The sequence below is a fragment of the Saccharomycodes ludwigii genome, chromosome VII (assembly GCF_020623625.1).
Source record: "Saccharomycodes ludwigii strain NBRC 1722 chromosome VII, whole genome shotgun sequence".
Taxonomy (NCBI): domain Eukaryota; kingdom Fungi; phylum Ascomycota; class Saccharomycetes; order Saccharomycodales; family Saccharomycodaceae; genus Saccharomycodes; species Saccharomycodes ludwigii.
The window spans coordinates 447,636-464,025 of NC_060206.1; the positions used below are offsets into that span (position 1 = coordinate 447,636).

Sequence of the window (16,390 nt, forward strand, 5' to 3'; positions counted from 1 at the left end):
TTCTGATCTAAATCCTTTTTTTTCTTTTTCTTTTTCTTTTTTTTGTTATATATTTGTTAATTTATTAAGCATTTTGTTTACTTTTATTTATATTCATTAAGCAATACAAAAAGAAAAGAAAAGAAAAGAAAAAAAATACCATCTTTAAAAAACAAAAAAAAGTTTAAGAACAATATTCTTAGTGTTTGTTATGAAATACATCCATAGACTATTCGTTTTATCAGCAATTTTACTAATACTTATATTCAACATAATATATTTCAATGACAACGATGCAAATCAAAAAGACCAAATTTTAAAGAATGAAAGACATACTATAGAAAACTCATATTTTTCACCACCATCTAAAAAATATACAGACAAAGAGCGTAAATGTCATAATTATTTCCTAGACTTGTATATGAAAGATTTAGAATGGTCACATGGGGAAATGCGAATTTTCCACAATTATGATATCCTAGATGATAATATAATGAAAGGTATTATGGAACATTTAAGAATATACACAGATTGTTATTTACATGATAATGATCTAATGCTGCCAACTGAAGACTTTCCTGATTTAGAATATAGACTATTCCCATTTTTAAATCCGCAATTGTTTACACCTTTTATTGAAGACAACGACAACAAAGATGATTCTTTAATACCAAAAGTTTATGACACAAGAAAAAATTTAACTGATAATATATATAGTGGCATTTTAACAAACAATGAAATGAAAAGACAAATAAAAGAAAAATATGGGAAAAGTTTTTGGAAATTTTGGCGAGATATAGGCAATCTTTATAATGAGGACTTGGGAAGTTTTCAGAAGGGGATTACTATGACTATGGGACCAAGACATGTTACATTATTATATAAATTATTACATATTTTGGATTTGTTAGGTAATGAGTTACCCATACAAATAATATTCACAGCATTACCTGATGGCACCGGCAACAAAGATTCTGAATTTGACCAAAATTTATTGTCAGAAATCAGTAAAAACATAAACGAGAGAACTAACCAGCATGTTTATTTTGTTGACTGTGGTGACTTATTAAATCCAGATTATATTACCAATAAAAGTTTTGCCTTTTTTATTCATAAATGGCTAGCTATGATTTTTAATACTTTTGAGGAAGCTTTATTTTTGGATGTGGATGCTATTCCGTTTGTTAAGCCTGCTGACTTTTTTGAATTAAAGGAATATCAAAGTACAGGGGCTGTTTTGTTCAGAGATCGAAGACTAGAAAACGAACATACTTTTGAATATTGCATCAATATGTTTAATAAGATGATACAAACTGAAACTGAAGAGAAAAAGTGGAAACATCCGATCCCCAAAGAATTCCAACTGGACACAGATGACACTACTGCTGATAAAGACGTGGAGAATAAAGAATTTCACAAGGTGTATTATGAATTCTTTCATAAAACATTTTTACATCATATAGACAGTGGATTGGTTGTAATGAATAGAAAAAAAAAGTTAAATTCTTTGTTGTCATCTTTTATATTAAATCTATCGGCAAAAGCAAGCAGATGTGTTTATGGAGATAAAGAAATGTTCTGGCTGGGTCCATTATTTCAGTTGGATACTCAAGTGTCTATTATACCGTCAGATGGCGCTGTTGTAGGTTCGAGAGTGCAGGATCGAAAAACAAGTTTAACAGGGGAGGACGAACAGGACACCAATATTATAGAAGTATGTGGTACTCAGTTAGCACATATTTATCCTAAAAACAAAAAAATATTGTGGACTAATGGTGGATTGAAAACCTGCAAGATGGATAAAGTGTATGCAGCAGCTTCGGATTATTCAAAAGATGGTAAATTTTTTGATGATAGATTTCAAATTAATGGAGACTTGAAAAAATTGGAAGAGATTTATGATAAAGCATTAAATTTAGAGTATGCCTTAATACCGGATGTCACGTATCAACCATGGGTTAAAAATAAAGAGTGTATGGAATATAGCTATTGTGCTTATACAAATCCTAAATTAAAAAAGGGTACGACTATTAAATTTAAGAAGAAAGAGGTGGCATTTTTGAATAGTATAGCGACAGCATGGAACGATTTTTAGTTATTTTTTTTTCATTTCGGATTGAACAGTGCAAGTTTTACCGAATGTCCGTACAGGCGAGATACTTTTTGTTGACTATGTTATCCGAGAGTATGTCGGACATATTGTGTAAAAGGACTAATTTACTGTGATTGATTGCTGTTGGGTACGCGAACAAAGCCGCAACACGTGACTGGAAAAAGAAAAAAAAAAAAAAAAAACTGTGGTGGAAAACGACTTTGATTACTATTTTCCAACTTTTAATTTTTTTTTTGATATTAGTTATGGATTTCTCTTTATAACAATAGAAAAAATCGTAAAAACAATAAAATAAATATATTTATATATATTATATATCTCAATTCTCGAACCAATAAATTAATCAAATATATAGATAGATAACCGAATAATACCGCTATCGCCATTGTAAACCTTATAACATATCAAATATATTTTTTATTTATTTTCCTCCCCTCTCTTTCTTTCCAATCTACTGACTTCTACTTATGCTTTCAATTAAAAAAAGGGAAAAGAAAAACAGAAAGAGAACAATACATATACTTATCGCATCAAACAAATATACCTAAAATTGACTACTACCACGTTATTATTATATTTACACACACACACACACACACATATATATATATTGAAAATATGGATGACAACACTTTTTTGAAGAAGTTGCAGTCTTTAATTAGCAGTAATGAACAGCTAGGCTTAACTTTACTTTCATTACTAGTAAATAATAACAGTAGAAATAATAATCCATCTTCTCCGGAAAATAGTACTGTTAAAGAAACTAACAGTCATACTAATGAAAATACTAATACGGAAGCACTATTGAAGCTAGTATTAGAAAAATTACAAAATTCACCTGGTCATCAACAACAACAGCAGCAGGACTCATTTGAACAACTTCAACATACATCAACAACTTTATTACCTAAATCTAACGCACCAAAGGCAAACATAAATAAAAAGAAACAGCCATCTTCTTCTATTGTTGATACCTCTCTCCCCACCTTTTATAGAACAAATGTCTCAACACTAAGAACAAATCATAGCACCGGGAGTAGCTTAAAAAAAGTTGCATTGCCAGTACCATTAACAACTACAACAACAAATGCCAATAATACCGGTCCCTCAAATTCACCTATCGCTCAATCGCCTATATCGCAAATATATAGACAGGCTATTCCTTCCGCCAGGACTACCTCTATAACTTCTAATACTAATGCCATAACCAACAACAATACACATACTTTGACGAATAGACTTTCTACTTCTCCTGTGCCACAAACTAATACATTGAAAACAAGAACCAGAACCATAAATAATGATAGCACCACGAATACTGATGTAACTAACAATAGTAATCAACGCCATTTTAATTTTTTAGATAATAATGGCAGGATCTCAACAACGCTGAAAGTAATAGATAAGGAAATCTATAAAAAAAAATCAAACACTTCTTCATTATTAAAGTCTACAGATAAGGTGATCAATACTGATTTTTTGCCCATGACCAAGAGCAAAGAAATTACAGAGGGTACTCACTCTTCTTCACCTTTATTGCCATCAACGCCAACTATATCGGATCATCTACCAAATAAGAATTTTTCTTCAAAGAAAACAACTCTTAGGACTAGCGGCACGAATAGTACTACAGTCATGGGTTTAAACACGGATAATACTGGAATTCGCGGTAACATTATTAATATCGATAGTCACATAGGTAATGACGATGATACTAATAATTCTACTACTCTTACTTCCAATACAAATAATAGTGACACTAACAACTATAATACTAATACTCATAATTCTATTGCTTCTAACTCTGGTGTCACTAGGAATCATAATGATTTTTTATTTAATGCTGATATCTTTAGTACAGATTCTACACTTTTCACAAGTACTAATCAAAACACTAGCCCTGTGAATAATAGTAGTGTAGCTAGTAATAAGAATGAAGGTACAAGATTATCCAGTACAAGTAATTCTACAGTGACCTTGGCAAGCACAATAAGCAGCAGCAGCAGCAGCAGCAACAGCAGCAGTAATAAAAGTAACAGCAATAACACTGATTTAATAGCATTGACCACAAATAGCAGGGAAAAGAACAATGTCAACACTAATACTAATAATATTCACAATTTTAAAACAAATAATACCAAAAGTTCAAAAAAATTATTCACAAAAGTCCTTGACGGTGTTTTAAAAACTTTTCAAAATGAAGAAGAATATACTCTATTTATTAAAAGGAAAAAATGTGTAGAGGCATCCGCCAAATTTAGAATTAGGAAGAAAATTAAACACAAGGAAAATTTGCAAAAATTAACTGAATTAAGTAAACAGGTTAACACATTACAATCCAAAATTTTAGAATTAGTTGAGGACAATAAGTTTTGGAAAGAAAAATTAACTTATTATAACCAGTTAAAGAGTAAAGAGTTATTAGAATCGCTTAAAAAACAAAGTATAGGAGAGTAATAAAATACCAATTATATATATGTAATTATTTTTAATATCTAACGTCTACTTTTTATTTATTTGTTTATTTATCTTTCTTTTACCAGTTTTTTGTAAGATTGCTGATCCAATGTTTTGAATATTTGGAAATATAACTCGATGATTTTACAATATTGGTTCAATTTATCCCCTTAGAATGTTTCGACGTATTAAATTTATTAACTTTTTTTTTTTTTTTTTTTTTTTTTTTTTTTTTTTTTTCAATCAATAGCCAATTTGAATTGATACCAAAGCTTAAAGTACTTAAAAATATGACTCAATTATATCTTAAATAACAAACATTCTATAATTTGGACAATTGTTACATCTTATTTAGAAATAATTAACAACAAGTAATAAAAAAAAAACGTCATAAAATAACTTCAATGAAGACAAGAACTCATCTCAGAACCTTCTTTTAATATTAACTGCAATTTGCGCATTAAAATGAAATTAGAGTGCTAATACTATTCGTAGTTTTGGTATTAATAAAAAATTTATGAAAAGCTTACATATATTAACAATAGTCTAAATTTTGATGTCAATGGTCCTATCTTTCCGGCTAACAGTAAAGTTACTCCGAATACAAGTCAAGAAATATATATTATTATATATATAACACAAATAACAGGGTTGTGGTAATTATTTGTTTCTAAGATAAAATTTGAGCTAACTGCTTCCCAAAGGAATCCTACAGTATATATATATATATGTGTGTAGTAATAGAGATATGTAGAATATGGGCTTTTTTTATCTTATTTTTTTCTTTTTTTCATTTCTATTTCTTTTAAATAATTATGAAAATTAAACCTAATTCCAAATATATATATATATATATATACACCTATGCAAATATAAACTTTTTTTTTTTTTTTTTTTTTTTTTTTTTTTCAATTATTGAATTTTCAAATTTTGTTTTGATAAAATGATATCCTATCAGCCCAGTTTTTGTTCACAATAACTCTTTTTTGTTTTAGTCCATTTAATTCCTTCTCAGATACCCATCCATTCTTTTTAAAGTTTCTTTCCAATGTATCAAATTTTTCATCTTCAGCACGCTGTAAATTCATCAATACCCCAATGTATTCTTTTAAGCTTATAGTAATTTTATTACAACTCTTACTATTCTTGTCCCCATCAGCACCCTTAAGCCCCTTCCCATTTTTTTTCTTTCCAAGAGTATCTCTAGTATTGTTTATATTAGTTTTGTTGTTGTTGCTGGTGTTAGAAACATTCCCATTTTTTCTATTAAACTCTTGGTAAAATTTATCAAAATATATATTGCTTTCATAATTATTGCCAACATCGGAATTATGATATAAACCACCATAATTACTACCAATGCTATCACCGTTTCTTACATAACAACCATTCTTTGAAAAGATATGTTCGTCTACAGCCATACTTTTACCTTTTGTTGCCAATACCTTCCGATTACCAGTGTTATCGGCATGAGCTGTGTCATGCATTAATCTATAATCCTGCGATTTTTTCCCATTCACGATATTATAGCCATCATGAGTATGATGGCACGCGTAACTACCGTTACGCTGACAAACGGCACAATTCTTCTTAAAACTTTTAGAATGGTTATTACCAGTGATTGTAATTATTGGAGCATTTTTTGTTAATGCGTTTAAATCAACTTCAATCTCAATATCACCACCATCACCTTCTTTACTAACATCTTTACTCCATCCAGACAAATTTTTCGAGTCTTTACGTAACAATAATTCCGTATCTCCTACATTATTATTATTATTATTATTATCATTATTGTTGTTAATGCTACCACGATTAGTCTTCTCACTAGTAATACCACCATTAACACTAAAATTCTGGTTGCGTGTATAGATATTGCTCATATTCTTTCGATTTTCAATGCCATTTTTTTCTGAATTTACCATCGACTTATCAACGGCCTCAGTAATAACAGGAGTATTAATACCAACAGCATGTACAGATTCAAGATTATCATTATTGTAACCACCATTATTTATTATTGGTTGAAGAGGTGAAATTTGCGCAGATACGAAACTATCAGCATGCTGCAATTTAACGTTGCTAGCAGCAGATCTGAAACTGGTACTTCTAGACACAGATTTCAATAGTCCACTATTTTTACTACTGGTGTACTCACTGTTATTACTGCCACTTGGAACAATGCTGCTAGACAATGATCTTTTGATACTAGGCTTTTTTTTGGATCTTTTTCTGTGTAAGGTAGAAGCTAAAGATGTAGTTGAGGAAGATAAACTTTTTAAGGACAATGATCTTCTTGGTGAACTAAAGTAATCCTTCTGTGATGGCGGTGGTTGATATTTATTGGTCACAGTCCCAGAAAAAATAATTCTCCCATTACCAAAGCTATTAGCTCTTGACTTAGGTAATGAAGTGGGTATAGAGCCGTAGCCACCGTCATCACCAGATGCTTCCCTCACATTTTTTTTCTCAGGGAAATAGGGAAAGGCTGGCGGAGTAGTAGGCGAAATATTTCTTGCTACTGACTGTTTTTGTATATTGCTATCATCTTCTTTACAGTTGCCGTTACTATTATAGTGACCACCAATAATTTTACTAAACCCATTTTTGAACTTTTTGCTCAACGACCTTTGTCTAGTTGTTAGTGAAGTTGGTGCAGCGATTTTCAAAGCATGCTGATTATTTTCTATGTTGTTTGAAGGAGGTAGTGGATAATGATAAATATTATAATCATTTTCGGCACTTGTGAATACCATATTTTTAAATGGCGAACCAATATTGTCGCCAAAAGTGGTACCGTAATTATCGGAATAAGTAGTAGTACCTTCTTCGCAATCATCACTATGATTATGACTTGAAGTATTGGAAATAGTGTTACTCATGTTCGAAAAAGAAGAAGTCAACCCTTCTACACTATTAATCTTATTAGGTGTTGTATTCGTAGTAGGTGTACTAAAATGGGGTGATTGTGTTAAAACTGGGGAAACTTCGTTGGACGTGGTATCCTTAAATTTACCCAACGAAGCTTTTTTTAATAGTGCACTACTTGCTCTTTTAATCAATCGCGGTCTTAACACTGATGTAGATTTATTTTTCTGCTTCTGGTCATTATTTTTGATGTTATCATTGGCACTACAATCAAGATTTGCTGCATCAGATTCTTCATCATTATCATAAAGGGAATTTGTAGGTGAATAGAAAATTTCCTGGGAGGTTGTTACTCCATCTTCACAAACAATAGCATGTCCATCATTACTAGCACCATTATTATTATTATTATTATTATTATTATTATTACTAGAAGTGGGGGTGTTAGCAGCAGCAGCAGCAGCATTAATTGATCTATTACGAGATAAAGCCGTGGGATTACCATCCATACAATTCTTGGGGAAATGTATAGAGATTCTCTTATGTTTAATAGATGAAGAAGTGGTAGGTGTTCGATTACGTCCAATACTATGATGATCGCCAGTTCCATTACTGCACATTGATCGCGAACTATTACTTCTTGATCTCAACTTGGTAATCTCGGATAAAGTTCCAGTAATGGTGTTCTTAATAGTAGAACTTTTACTATTACTATCCATATTGATATGTGTATTTGTATTGGTACCGTTATTGGCGAATGAATGTGAAGAACCTAATGTCGGCATTGGGCCATTTGCTGATGAAGTAATCAATGGATTGGAAAAATTTCTCTTCAGTGTTATTTTAGGAGAAAGTAAAGAGGTGGTAGAAGGGCTGTTAGAGCCAAAATTCGGGGCGACATGTGCATTAGTTGGATTATTGTATACAGGAAGAGTGGTGCAATCTGTGTGTACCAGTTCTACATTCAAATTCGAACTGGTCGATTGAAAAATAGATGACATCTTTAAAGCACTGGATAAATCCAAATCTTGGCTATTAGTATTGTCGCTCGAATTACCTTGTTGCTCGTCAGTACTTTCTTCATTGTCATTGATCAAATCTAAGTCCAAAGTACTAGGATTAATCTCATTTACAGGAGTACTAACAGTACTAGTAGTTATAGAAGTGGCATTTGTATTACTTCTGCTTCGATTTCCAGCGTAATAATAATTACTAGTATTGTTACTGATGTTGCCGCTGTTAAATGTGCTATTACTTACAACGTAGTTATTAGCTGCATCTGGGTGGATCATAGGGGGCAATTGGAACAAGCCTGAATTGACATTTGCATTAGCCCCGCCAGCTAGGCCCTTACTGCAATGATTAGTTGAATTTGATGTAGTGTTACTTTTCTTGGAAACCGAGCTGGTAATCGAGCTTCTTCTGCTATAATTCTGTTTGGTATTGGTTGTATTGTTGCTACAATCTACATTGATCACTGGTGAAGTATTTGTTGTATCTGTGATAGGAACAGGAGATGAAGTAACTGAGATGGGAAACAACATATGACTTTTAAGAGTAGCAGGTAAATTACTATTGGTTATGCTACCAGTACTTTTAACAGAAGATGAAGCAATTGCTGATGGGTAACCAATATTATTATATAGCGGGAAATATGCGTCATTTGGGGTGCTTGTAGCGGTAGCAGTGACAGGGATATTTGATAATACAGTTGCTGCACTGTTATTTGTGGTGTTATCGCATTCAGTGAGATCATCTTGTCTTTTTTGTTTAATATACGCGCTTGTATTATTTACGGATGTTATTTCAGCGTTATTACTATTATTATTATTATTATTATTATTATTATTATTATTATTATTGGATGGCAAAACAGAAGCAGTAATATAATCACTTTTCAATTGAGAGACATCATTATTTGAACTGGGCAAAGGAGGCAACAGAATGTCGTTAGCAAAAGTATTCAGATCGGGAACTGTTTGAGAAGATTCATTTAACTTAATTTCATTATCCACAGCAGGTTTCTGCTTTGTTATTTCATTAGCGCTTCCAATATTTATTTGCTGGGGGTTACTAATAATAGAACCATTATTGTTATCACTACTAATATCCCGTGGCTGTTTCAAGACTTCTTCTGAATTGTATTTTTTGTTGTTTATTGATGAGTGTTCAATGTCATCATTATTATTATTATTATTATTATTATTATTATTGGTATATGCTGTATTTGAAGGGGGAGAATTTGTCACTAAGCGTTCTTGGATTTCAATTTCTTGTATAATGTTTTCATTGTTACTAGCACCATAAAAATCATTATGAATAACTGTATCATCTATAATTGTAGTATTCGTGTTATCATCATCGCCCAGTGATTTATTTATAAGGTCCGGACTACCAAAATAATTGTGATGAATTTCGTTATTTTCTTCATCTCTTTCTCCTTCCAATTTTTTTGTTGGCTTAGTTTCTTCCTGGCCAGGTATTTCTCCTGTAGACTCACCGGTTAGACTCGGATCTTCCTCCTCCTCCTCTTCTTCTTCTTTTATATCATGCAAAACATTAGTATTTGTGGTAGCATTCGCTAAATTTGGAATTACGGGCATATTATTTATAATGTAATTTAATTTAGTGTCTACACTAACATATTCTCCGTTTTCTGTACTAGATGTTTGATTTATTGTGGTCTGTTTAAAAGAAATAGTAGCATCGTCAACAAAAGTGTTATTATCTTCCTGATACAGATGTTGTACTTCTCCAGGTCCTATTTCATTTATCATTTTTGAATATGACTATAACTATTTACCAATTTTCTTTTTATTTTCTATTTTTTTTTTTTTTTTTTTTAATCCTCTCTATCGTTTCAAACACTCTTTGGTTAGAAAGAGTATGTAGGTATTCTTTCCTTGCTGAACTAAATATTTAGATATTATTGCCTTTTTCTTTTTCTTTTTCTTTTTATTTTTGTTTTTATTTTTATTTTTTGTTCTGTTGTTAAGAAAAGAAAATAAAGAAAAAGAAAAGAAGAAAGAAAAAAAAAAAGAAAACCGCCAAAGTCTTTTAATTGAATTTTTTTTTTTTTTATTTTTTAATATTTTTCTTAGATATTTTTCTTAGATATTTTTCTTGGGTGATTTTAAAATAAGATTTTTACCGCCTACTACAAAAAAAAAAAAAAGAATTTCATGGAAAGTTAATTTTTTTTTTTTTTTTTTTTTTTTCAAAACGTTTTGGATTATTTTTATTTTTAGCAGTACAAAAAAAAAACAAACTTAAGAAAAGCTGCACAAGCAAACCACTAAAAAGAAAATCTGTAAAACCGTTGCATAAACCCATCTGCAGGTCCCACTAAGCAAAGGAACAAGCAGAAAGAAAGCCCTTGCCCCTCTGCTGTCCTATCTACGATAGCGGCACAAGCTGTATGGTGTTGCAGTAAGGCTTCGTACTCTTTAACTAAACAAGCAAAAAATCTTATTCATCATGTGACGAATCCACTCGTAATTAAAAAGGAAACAAAAATAATTAAAACCCCACCCAACTTCCTTTGGTCCATATCTTTTAATAGCTTTTCGTACACAGTGACTACTAACCTACTGTCCCACATCTTGCAACTCATGATATTTTAAACTATGTGATTACATACTAAAAAAAAAAAGAAACAAATAAAAATTAGACAAAATACAAATAAAAAGTACTACTATTCAGCTTGTTAAGTTTCTTTTTTCCTTTTTTCTTCTCTTTCCTGTTCCTTTTCTGACTCAATCTCCTGAACATATTTATCGATTTCATCGTTATCTAAAATTTGTATTCCTTTGTCGTCATCACTAACAACGCATATTTCAATATTTTTCGCACCAGCTTGCACAACTTCCAACAAGCTCTTAACCGTCAACTTAACACTTTCCTCGACACTTTGTGGTGGGTTTGACTTATCATAAGTTTTTTCCAAAAACTCGCAAACAGTCTTAGAATTTCTACCAATAGAATGTGCCACCCACTCACTATAGATCCCGCTGGGTTCAGTCTTGAATAATTTAGGCCCATTAGTACTATTTTTATGATCAAATCCAGCAATAAATGTACTAACACCAAAAGGTCTAACACCCCCAGATTGTGTATACTTTTGTTGAACATTGGCCACATATCTAGTTAGATATTCTATGGAAACGGGATCTTCCAAAGTCAATTTGTGTGATTGAGCTTCTACTCTTGCCTTTTCAATTAGAATTCTGCTATCTGCATTTAGCCCTGAAAAAGATAGCACCACCAAATCATCGATCTTAGATATTTTACTAGGTGTAATACGAGGGTCTTGTAGTTTCAAAGTGGATCTTCTTTCGCAACCTAATACAACGCAATTGGCACCTTTGATACCAACACAACATGTACCTCTCTTAACTGCTTCTGACGCATATTCTACTTGAAAAATATGTCCATCTGGGGAAAAAATTGACAACGCTCTATCATAACCGCTCATGACTTGTATACTATATATATATATATATATGTATATTAATTTTCTTTTATTACTATTACTAGTGTTATTATTTTTAATTTATTTACAATGCTTATTGTGAGAGAAAAAGAACTGATAAATCTACGTATCTATATATTCAAAGGGAACATCCGCCAGAAAAGGTTTAAAAGTAAAACTTTATAATTAAAACTTGTATCTTGGTTATATTTGCCACCTGATTATAAATTTGTACGAAAAAAAAAAAAATTACAGAAAAAAAAATGAAATATCTTTTTTTGTTTTTCATCATTTTTCTGCAGTATATTTTAACTTTTTCCGATATCCGAATTATGCTTTTATTATATGTCCGAAACATCCCACCAGTAAAATCCATCATGCAAGTCACAGGTCCGAAATAGGTTCAATTTTTTTTATTTTTATTTATTCCATCACATCGAAAAAGCTGACCGTTGATAGAATTAGATAATATTTCCTCTCTTTCATTATCAAAAAAACGCAACAAGGGTGTAGTTACCACCATTGTCAATGTACATACACTTGTTTATTCTATTTCAATCGCCGATATTACCATCAGAATCAACAAACAAACTTATACTCTCCTATCGTACATAGTTGGAATTTTGAGATAAGAACTGGTAACAAGTAACTAAAACACACCCATTCTCAAGCGCGATTGATTATATCTTTTTATAAGTAAGCTAACTGTACTATATTTGGATGTAATAAAAATTTAACGGAATGAAAAAGTTTTAGATGTTATTACTATATTTCCAATGTTTTATCTTTCTTGCAATGGATTCCATATCTGAGTTAATAAACCTCTTTTATATAAGAGGGTACTTTTAGTATCAGTACGCTTAGCACCATCAAATTCTTCTTACGATTTGCCGTTAATAACACAGAATCAACAATGAAATTTTCTTTGCAAAAAAAAATATCATTTAATATGTATAATAGTTTTTCCCAATGTATACATCTGTACATCACACACAGAAAGTATTATAAACAATCCAAAAACACTTTTTTTTTTTTTTTTTTTTTTTTTTTTTTTTTCCTTCACAAAAAATGCCCATAAAAAAGAATTCAACAAAGCTTTGCATTTGAATAACGACAATTTGTAACATAGGAAAAAAAAAAAAGCTTCAATCCTATGGCAATTTATTATTAGTAATAGGGTAAAGGAATACTTAGAAAAGTAGTAAAATAAGAATTAAAAAAAAAAAAGAAAAAAAAAAGAAATAAAAATGACAGAACAACAAATTGGTAATGATATAACAAATGAACTCATCAATGATACATTGGCAGCTACAAATAATGGCGAATCATTATCACAAGCAGAAGAACAGCTAAACAACAATGTAGAAGAAATGCCAGAAGATGTCGCTGTTGAATATGAAAAAGATCAAGAAACAAAACCAAAATATAATACTATAGTTTCATCAATATTAAGAATTTTAACTTCTACTTCGATAAATTTACTTTTACCATTCATTAACGGGTTGATGCTAGGCTTTGGCGAATTAGCAGCTTATGAACTTGGTTGGAATATGAACTGGTTCCCATATGTAAGAAGGAATACTATAGAGAACTACGCTCTTAAAACAACTTCCTTAAACAATGGTAAAAGAAATAATAAATTTACTGTTACTGGTGGTGATTTTAAACTATACCCTGAATATAGAAAAAACGGAGGTAAATTTAGTGATAATTCTAAAAGTGCGTTTCTATGAACATATGTATAAACTTTTGCCCTAGGTACACTAATCTATATATTATACATTGTAAATGAACAAAATAAAACACTTATTCGTTTATTTACTTACTCTTTCCCCCTCCCCCCCCTCACCTTCTTCTTTTTTCTTACTTTCTTCGCCATCCCGTTTAAGTTTAAGTTCATTATTTCCTTCAGCCATATCGTTTATGTATTTAACGATATTTTTTTCATAAAATGGCTGATAAAATAAATCTTGACCAATAGGAAACTTTTTGACTATCTTGCCACATTTTGTACATTTCCATAACAAAACATTGTTTTTCTGATTCTTTTTACCGGGTTTCTTTACATTAAGAAAACTTTTCGTGGTAGGCCCATGGGCTCTGTGTTTGTTTATTTTAGCATGATTCCAATTGACTACTTTCAATTTTAAGCTCAAACCAGGTATTAATAGTTCACTACAAAGAGGACAAATCTGTCTTTTCATGTTGGGTGATAATTGTAGCTTCATTTTTGTTTGAATCTTAGGTATTTGCAAATTATACAAAGAGCTTAAAATATCATTCAAACGAACATCAGCGTTATTAGAATTATTATCTTTTAGATGAGTGTTCTTCATATTAGTAGGTGTTACTGTTGAAGTAGATTTGAAACTAGTATTTGGCATAATAATATCCTTGGATTTCATAAAATTAGATAATTGGAATAGATAATTAATTCTACCATAATGATCAGCACTTTTAGTGGTCAAGATACCCTCTGATGCTGCCAATGATTTAGGTGGTGGAATTAATATTAAACCATCAGAATTAACATTGATGTTTTTATTTTTGTTGTCTTTACCATTGTTATTATTCTTTTTGGCCATTACAATTACTCAATTAGTTATCGTCTCAAGATTTTTCACCGCCTCGTTAATTTAGTTTGATTATCTATCTAACTATTTATTTATCTCTGTCAAATGTATCAGCTGCTAGAAACTTTATATAGATGTATATGTAATAATGGTATTTAATGACTTGCATTAAAAATGAAAAAAAAAAAAAAAAAAAAAAAAAAAAAAAAAAAAAAAAAACCGAATAATATATATATATCTTTTAAAGCCCTAAGCGTGATAATAATAAAAATAATAAATCAAACCTATTTTTGACTTAGGGCTTTACAAATAACATTCAAACTATCCTTAAACTATCATATTCATTAGAATCATCATTGTCACACGTACTATTGACATATTGCCAGCCTAGCGTAGGATTTAGTTTGAAAACAACGTATAAACCGAATTGGTTCAAATTTCTAGCTATAAATTTATTCCAATGGCTCGAATCAACCAAGTTTTCATATATTATCAATATTTCAATTAAGAAAATCAAAATATCCATGCTAATAATTTTAATGAAAAGCAATATTATGTTACCAGTTTCTTCTTCTCCGTTATATGATAAAAGATCAAAAAGTATAGTTTCCCGTTTGTAAGAATTCAAAAAATTTGAGTTGTCTCCATCTCCAATGTTTGTATAATGATTATTTTTTGTTATAAAAATTCTGTACAATATGAGTAAAACAATTTGCAATAGTAAGCATGCTTGGATATGTAATATTGACTTCATGACCAGTGTATTTAAAACGTAATAGCCATGATAATTCTCGTTACCGTTGCTGTTACTATCGGAATTACTATTGTGATTAGTAAGAGCAAAATTATATGGCTGCCCAATAAAGTTTTCCTTTTCTCTATTTATTAATTGTAAAGTATAACATAATAAATTTGTTAGATATAGTACTATGAGTATATTAAAAATAGAATGATCTTTTAAGTATCGTATCAACAATACGACATATAGTATGTTTAAATAATATTTATTTTTGTTTTCATTATTCTCCAGTATATTAATATTATTAACCATGGTTTGTTTTAATGATCTGGCTATTTATTGAATTTTAAGTATATATAACTGAGTATTTGATCGAAGATAAGTAGATATTACGTCCAAATAACAACAGCAATTATCATTAATCATTATTAATATGGTAGTTACGGTGGGGCATAAATTTTTTTTTTTTTATTATTATTATTATTATTATTATTATTATTATTATTATTAATATAAAAAAAATAAGAACGATGGATCCGAACCACCAGGAATGGATTACGTTTTCGGACAAATAGAGTTGTATTATGTCATGTGACTTGGTGGTAAATACAGAGCGATGGAGAATGTATAATGAAAGTTGATTCGCTGCTTATTTTGAAAAAGAAAAAAGACATCGTTCTGCATGTGTTTTTTTCTTTCTTTTTGTTTCTAATTTTAGCCGAAAATATTAATAAAAATTATTACGCCAAAATAAAAAAAAAAAAAGGGGGGAAAAAAGAAAGAAGAAGGGACCGGAAAAGGCGTGCATGAATTTTTAAAAAAAAATAAAAATAAAATAAAATAAAAGCATTGCAAACAAACAAGCTAAAGGAAAGCGCAAGAGAGAGAGAAAAAGACAGACAGACAGACAGACAGACAGACAGACAGACAGAGAAAAATTGTAGATCTTATTCAATTTAACTTTATTTGTCAAAAGGTTGGGAAAATATAAAAAGGTCATCCCAAAACAGCATTTATTTCCGATAATATTTGCTCCATACTTTAACAATTCCTTTCTCCTTTCTCACTTTTTCCTTTCTTCTTTTGTCCATCACTTTCTTTCAATTCGTTAAAACTTAAAAAATCTTTATTGATCTTTTCCATTGAATAATCTCTACAATCACTTATAATAATAATAATAACAATAATCA

At 30.3% G+C, this 16,390-nt stretch overlaps 7 protein-coding genes across 7 annotated transcripts; 3 read left to right on the forward strand and 4 right to left on the reverse strand.

Moving 5' to 3' along the window:
• Window positions 1–190: 190 nt before the first annotated feature.
• SCDLUD_005185 (alpha-1,3-mannosyltransferase MNN1) lies at window positions 191–2,074 on the forward strand (the record flags this gene model as incomplete). Its single annotated transcript, XM_046081131.1, has 1 exon — window positions 191–2,074. One exon carries the CDS (start codon window positions 191–193, stop codon window positions 2,072–2,074), a length of 1,884 nt encoding a protein of 627 aa, XP_045932779.1.
• Window positions 2,075–2,710: 636 nt separating this feature from the next.
• Window positions 2,711–4,549, forward strand: MET28 (Met28p; the record flags this gene model as incomplete). Its single annotated transcript, XM_046081132.1, has 1 exon — window positions 2,711–4,549. The coding sequence occupies one exon, from the start codon at window positions 2,711–2,713 to the stop codon at window positions 4,547–4,549; it is 1,839 nt and encodes a 612-aa protein (XP_045932780.1).
• Window positions 4,550–5,472: 923 nt separating this feature from the next.
• SCDLUD_005187 (uncharacterized protein) lies at window positions 5,473–10,194 on the reverse strand (the record flags this gene model as incomplete). Its single annotated transcript, XM_046081133.1, has 1 exon — window positions 5,473–10,194. One exon carries the CDS (start codon window positions 10,192–10,194, stop codon window positions 5,473–5,475), a length of 4,722 nt encoding a protein of 1,573 aa, XP_045932781.1.
• A 929-nt stretch (window positions 10,195–11,123) lies between these two features.
• PRE6 (proteasome core particle subunit alpha 4) lies at window positions 11,124–11,891 on the reverse strand (the record flags this gene model as incomplete). The annotated part of the gene is made up of 1 exon (XM_046081134.1): window positions 11,124–11,891. One exon carries the CDS (start codon window positions 11,889–11,891, stop codon window positions 11,124–11,126), a length of 768 nt encoding a protein of 255 aa, XP_045932782.1.
• A 1,244-nt stretch (window positions 11,892–13,135) lies between these two features.
• Window positions 13,136–13,621, forward strand: MIM1 (Mim1p; the record flags this gene model as incomplete). Its single annotated transcript, XM_046081135.1, has 1 exon — window positions 13,136–13,621. One exon carries the CDS (start codon window positions 13,136–13,138, stop codon window positions 13,619–13,621), a length of 486 nt encoding a protein of 161 aa, XP_045932783.1.
• An 81-nt stretch (window positions 13,622–13,702) lies between these two features.
• RPR2 (ribonuclease P protein subunit RPR2) lies at window positions 13,703–14,473 on the reverse strand (the record flags this gene model as incomplete). The annotated part of the gene is made up of 1 exon (XM_046081136.1): window positions 13,703–14,473. The coding sequence occupies one exon, from the start codon at window positions 14,471–14,473 to the stop codon at window positions 13,703–13,705; it is 771 nt and encodes a 256-aa protein (XP_045932784.1).
• Window positions 14,474–14,777: 304 nt separating this feature from the next.
• Window positions 14,778–15,512, reverse strand: VLD1 (Vld1p; the record flags this gene model as incomplete). Its single annotated transcript, XM_046076929.1, has 1 exon — window positions 14,778–15,512. The coding sequence occupies one exon, from the start codon at window positions 15,510–15,512 to the stop codon at window positions 14,778–14,780; it is 735 nt and encodes a 244-aa protein (XP_045932785.1).
• Between the last annotated feature and the right edge of the window lie 878 nt (window positions 15,513–16,390).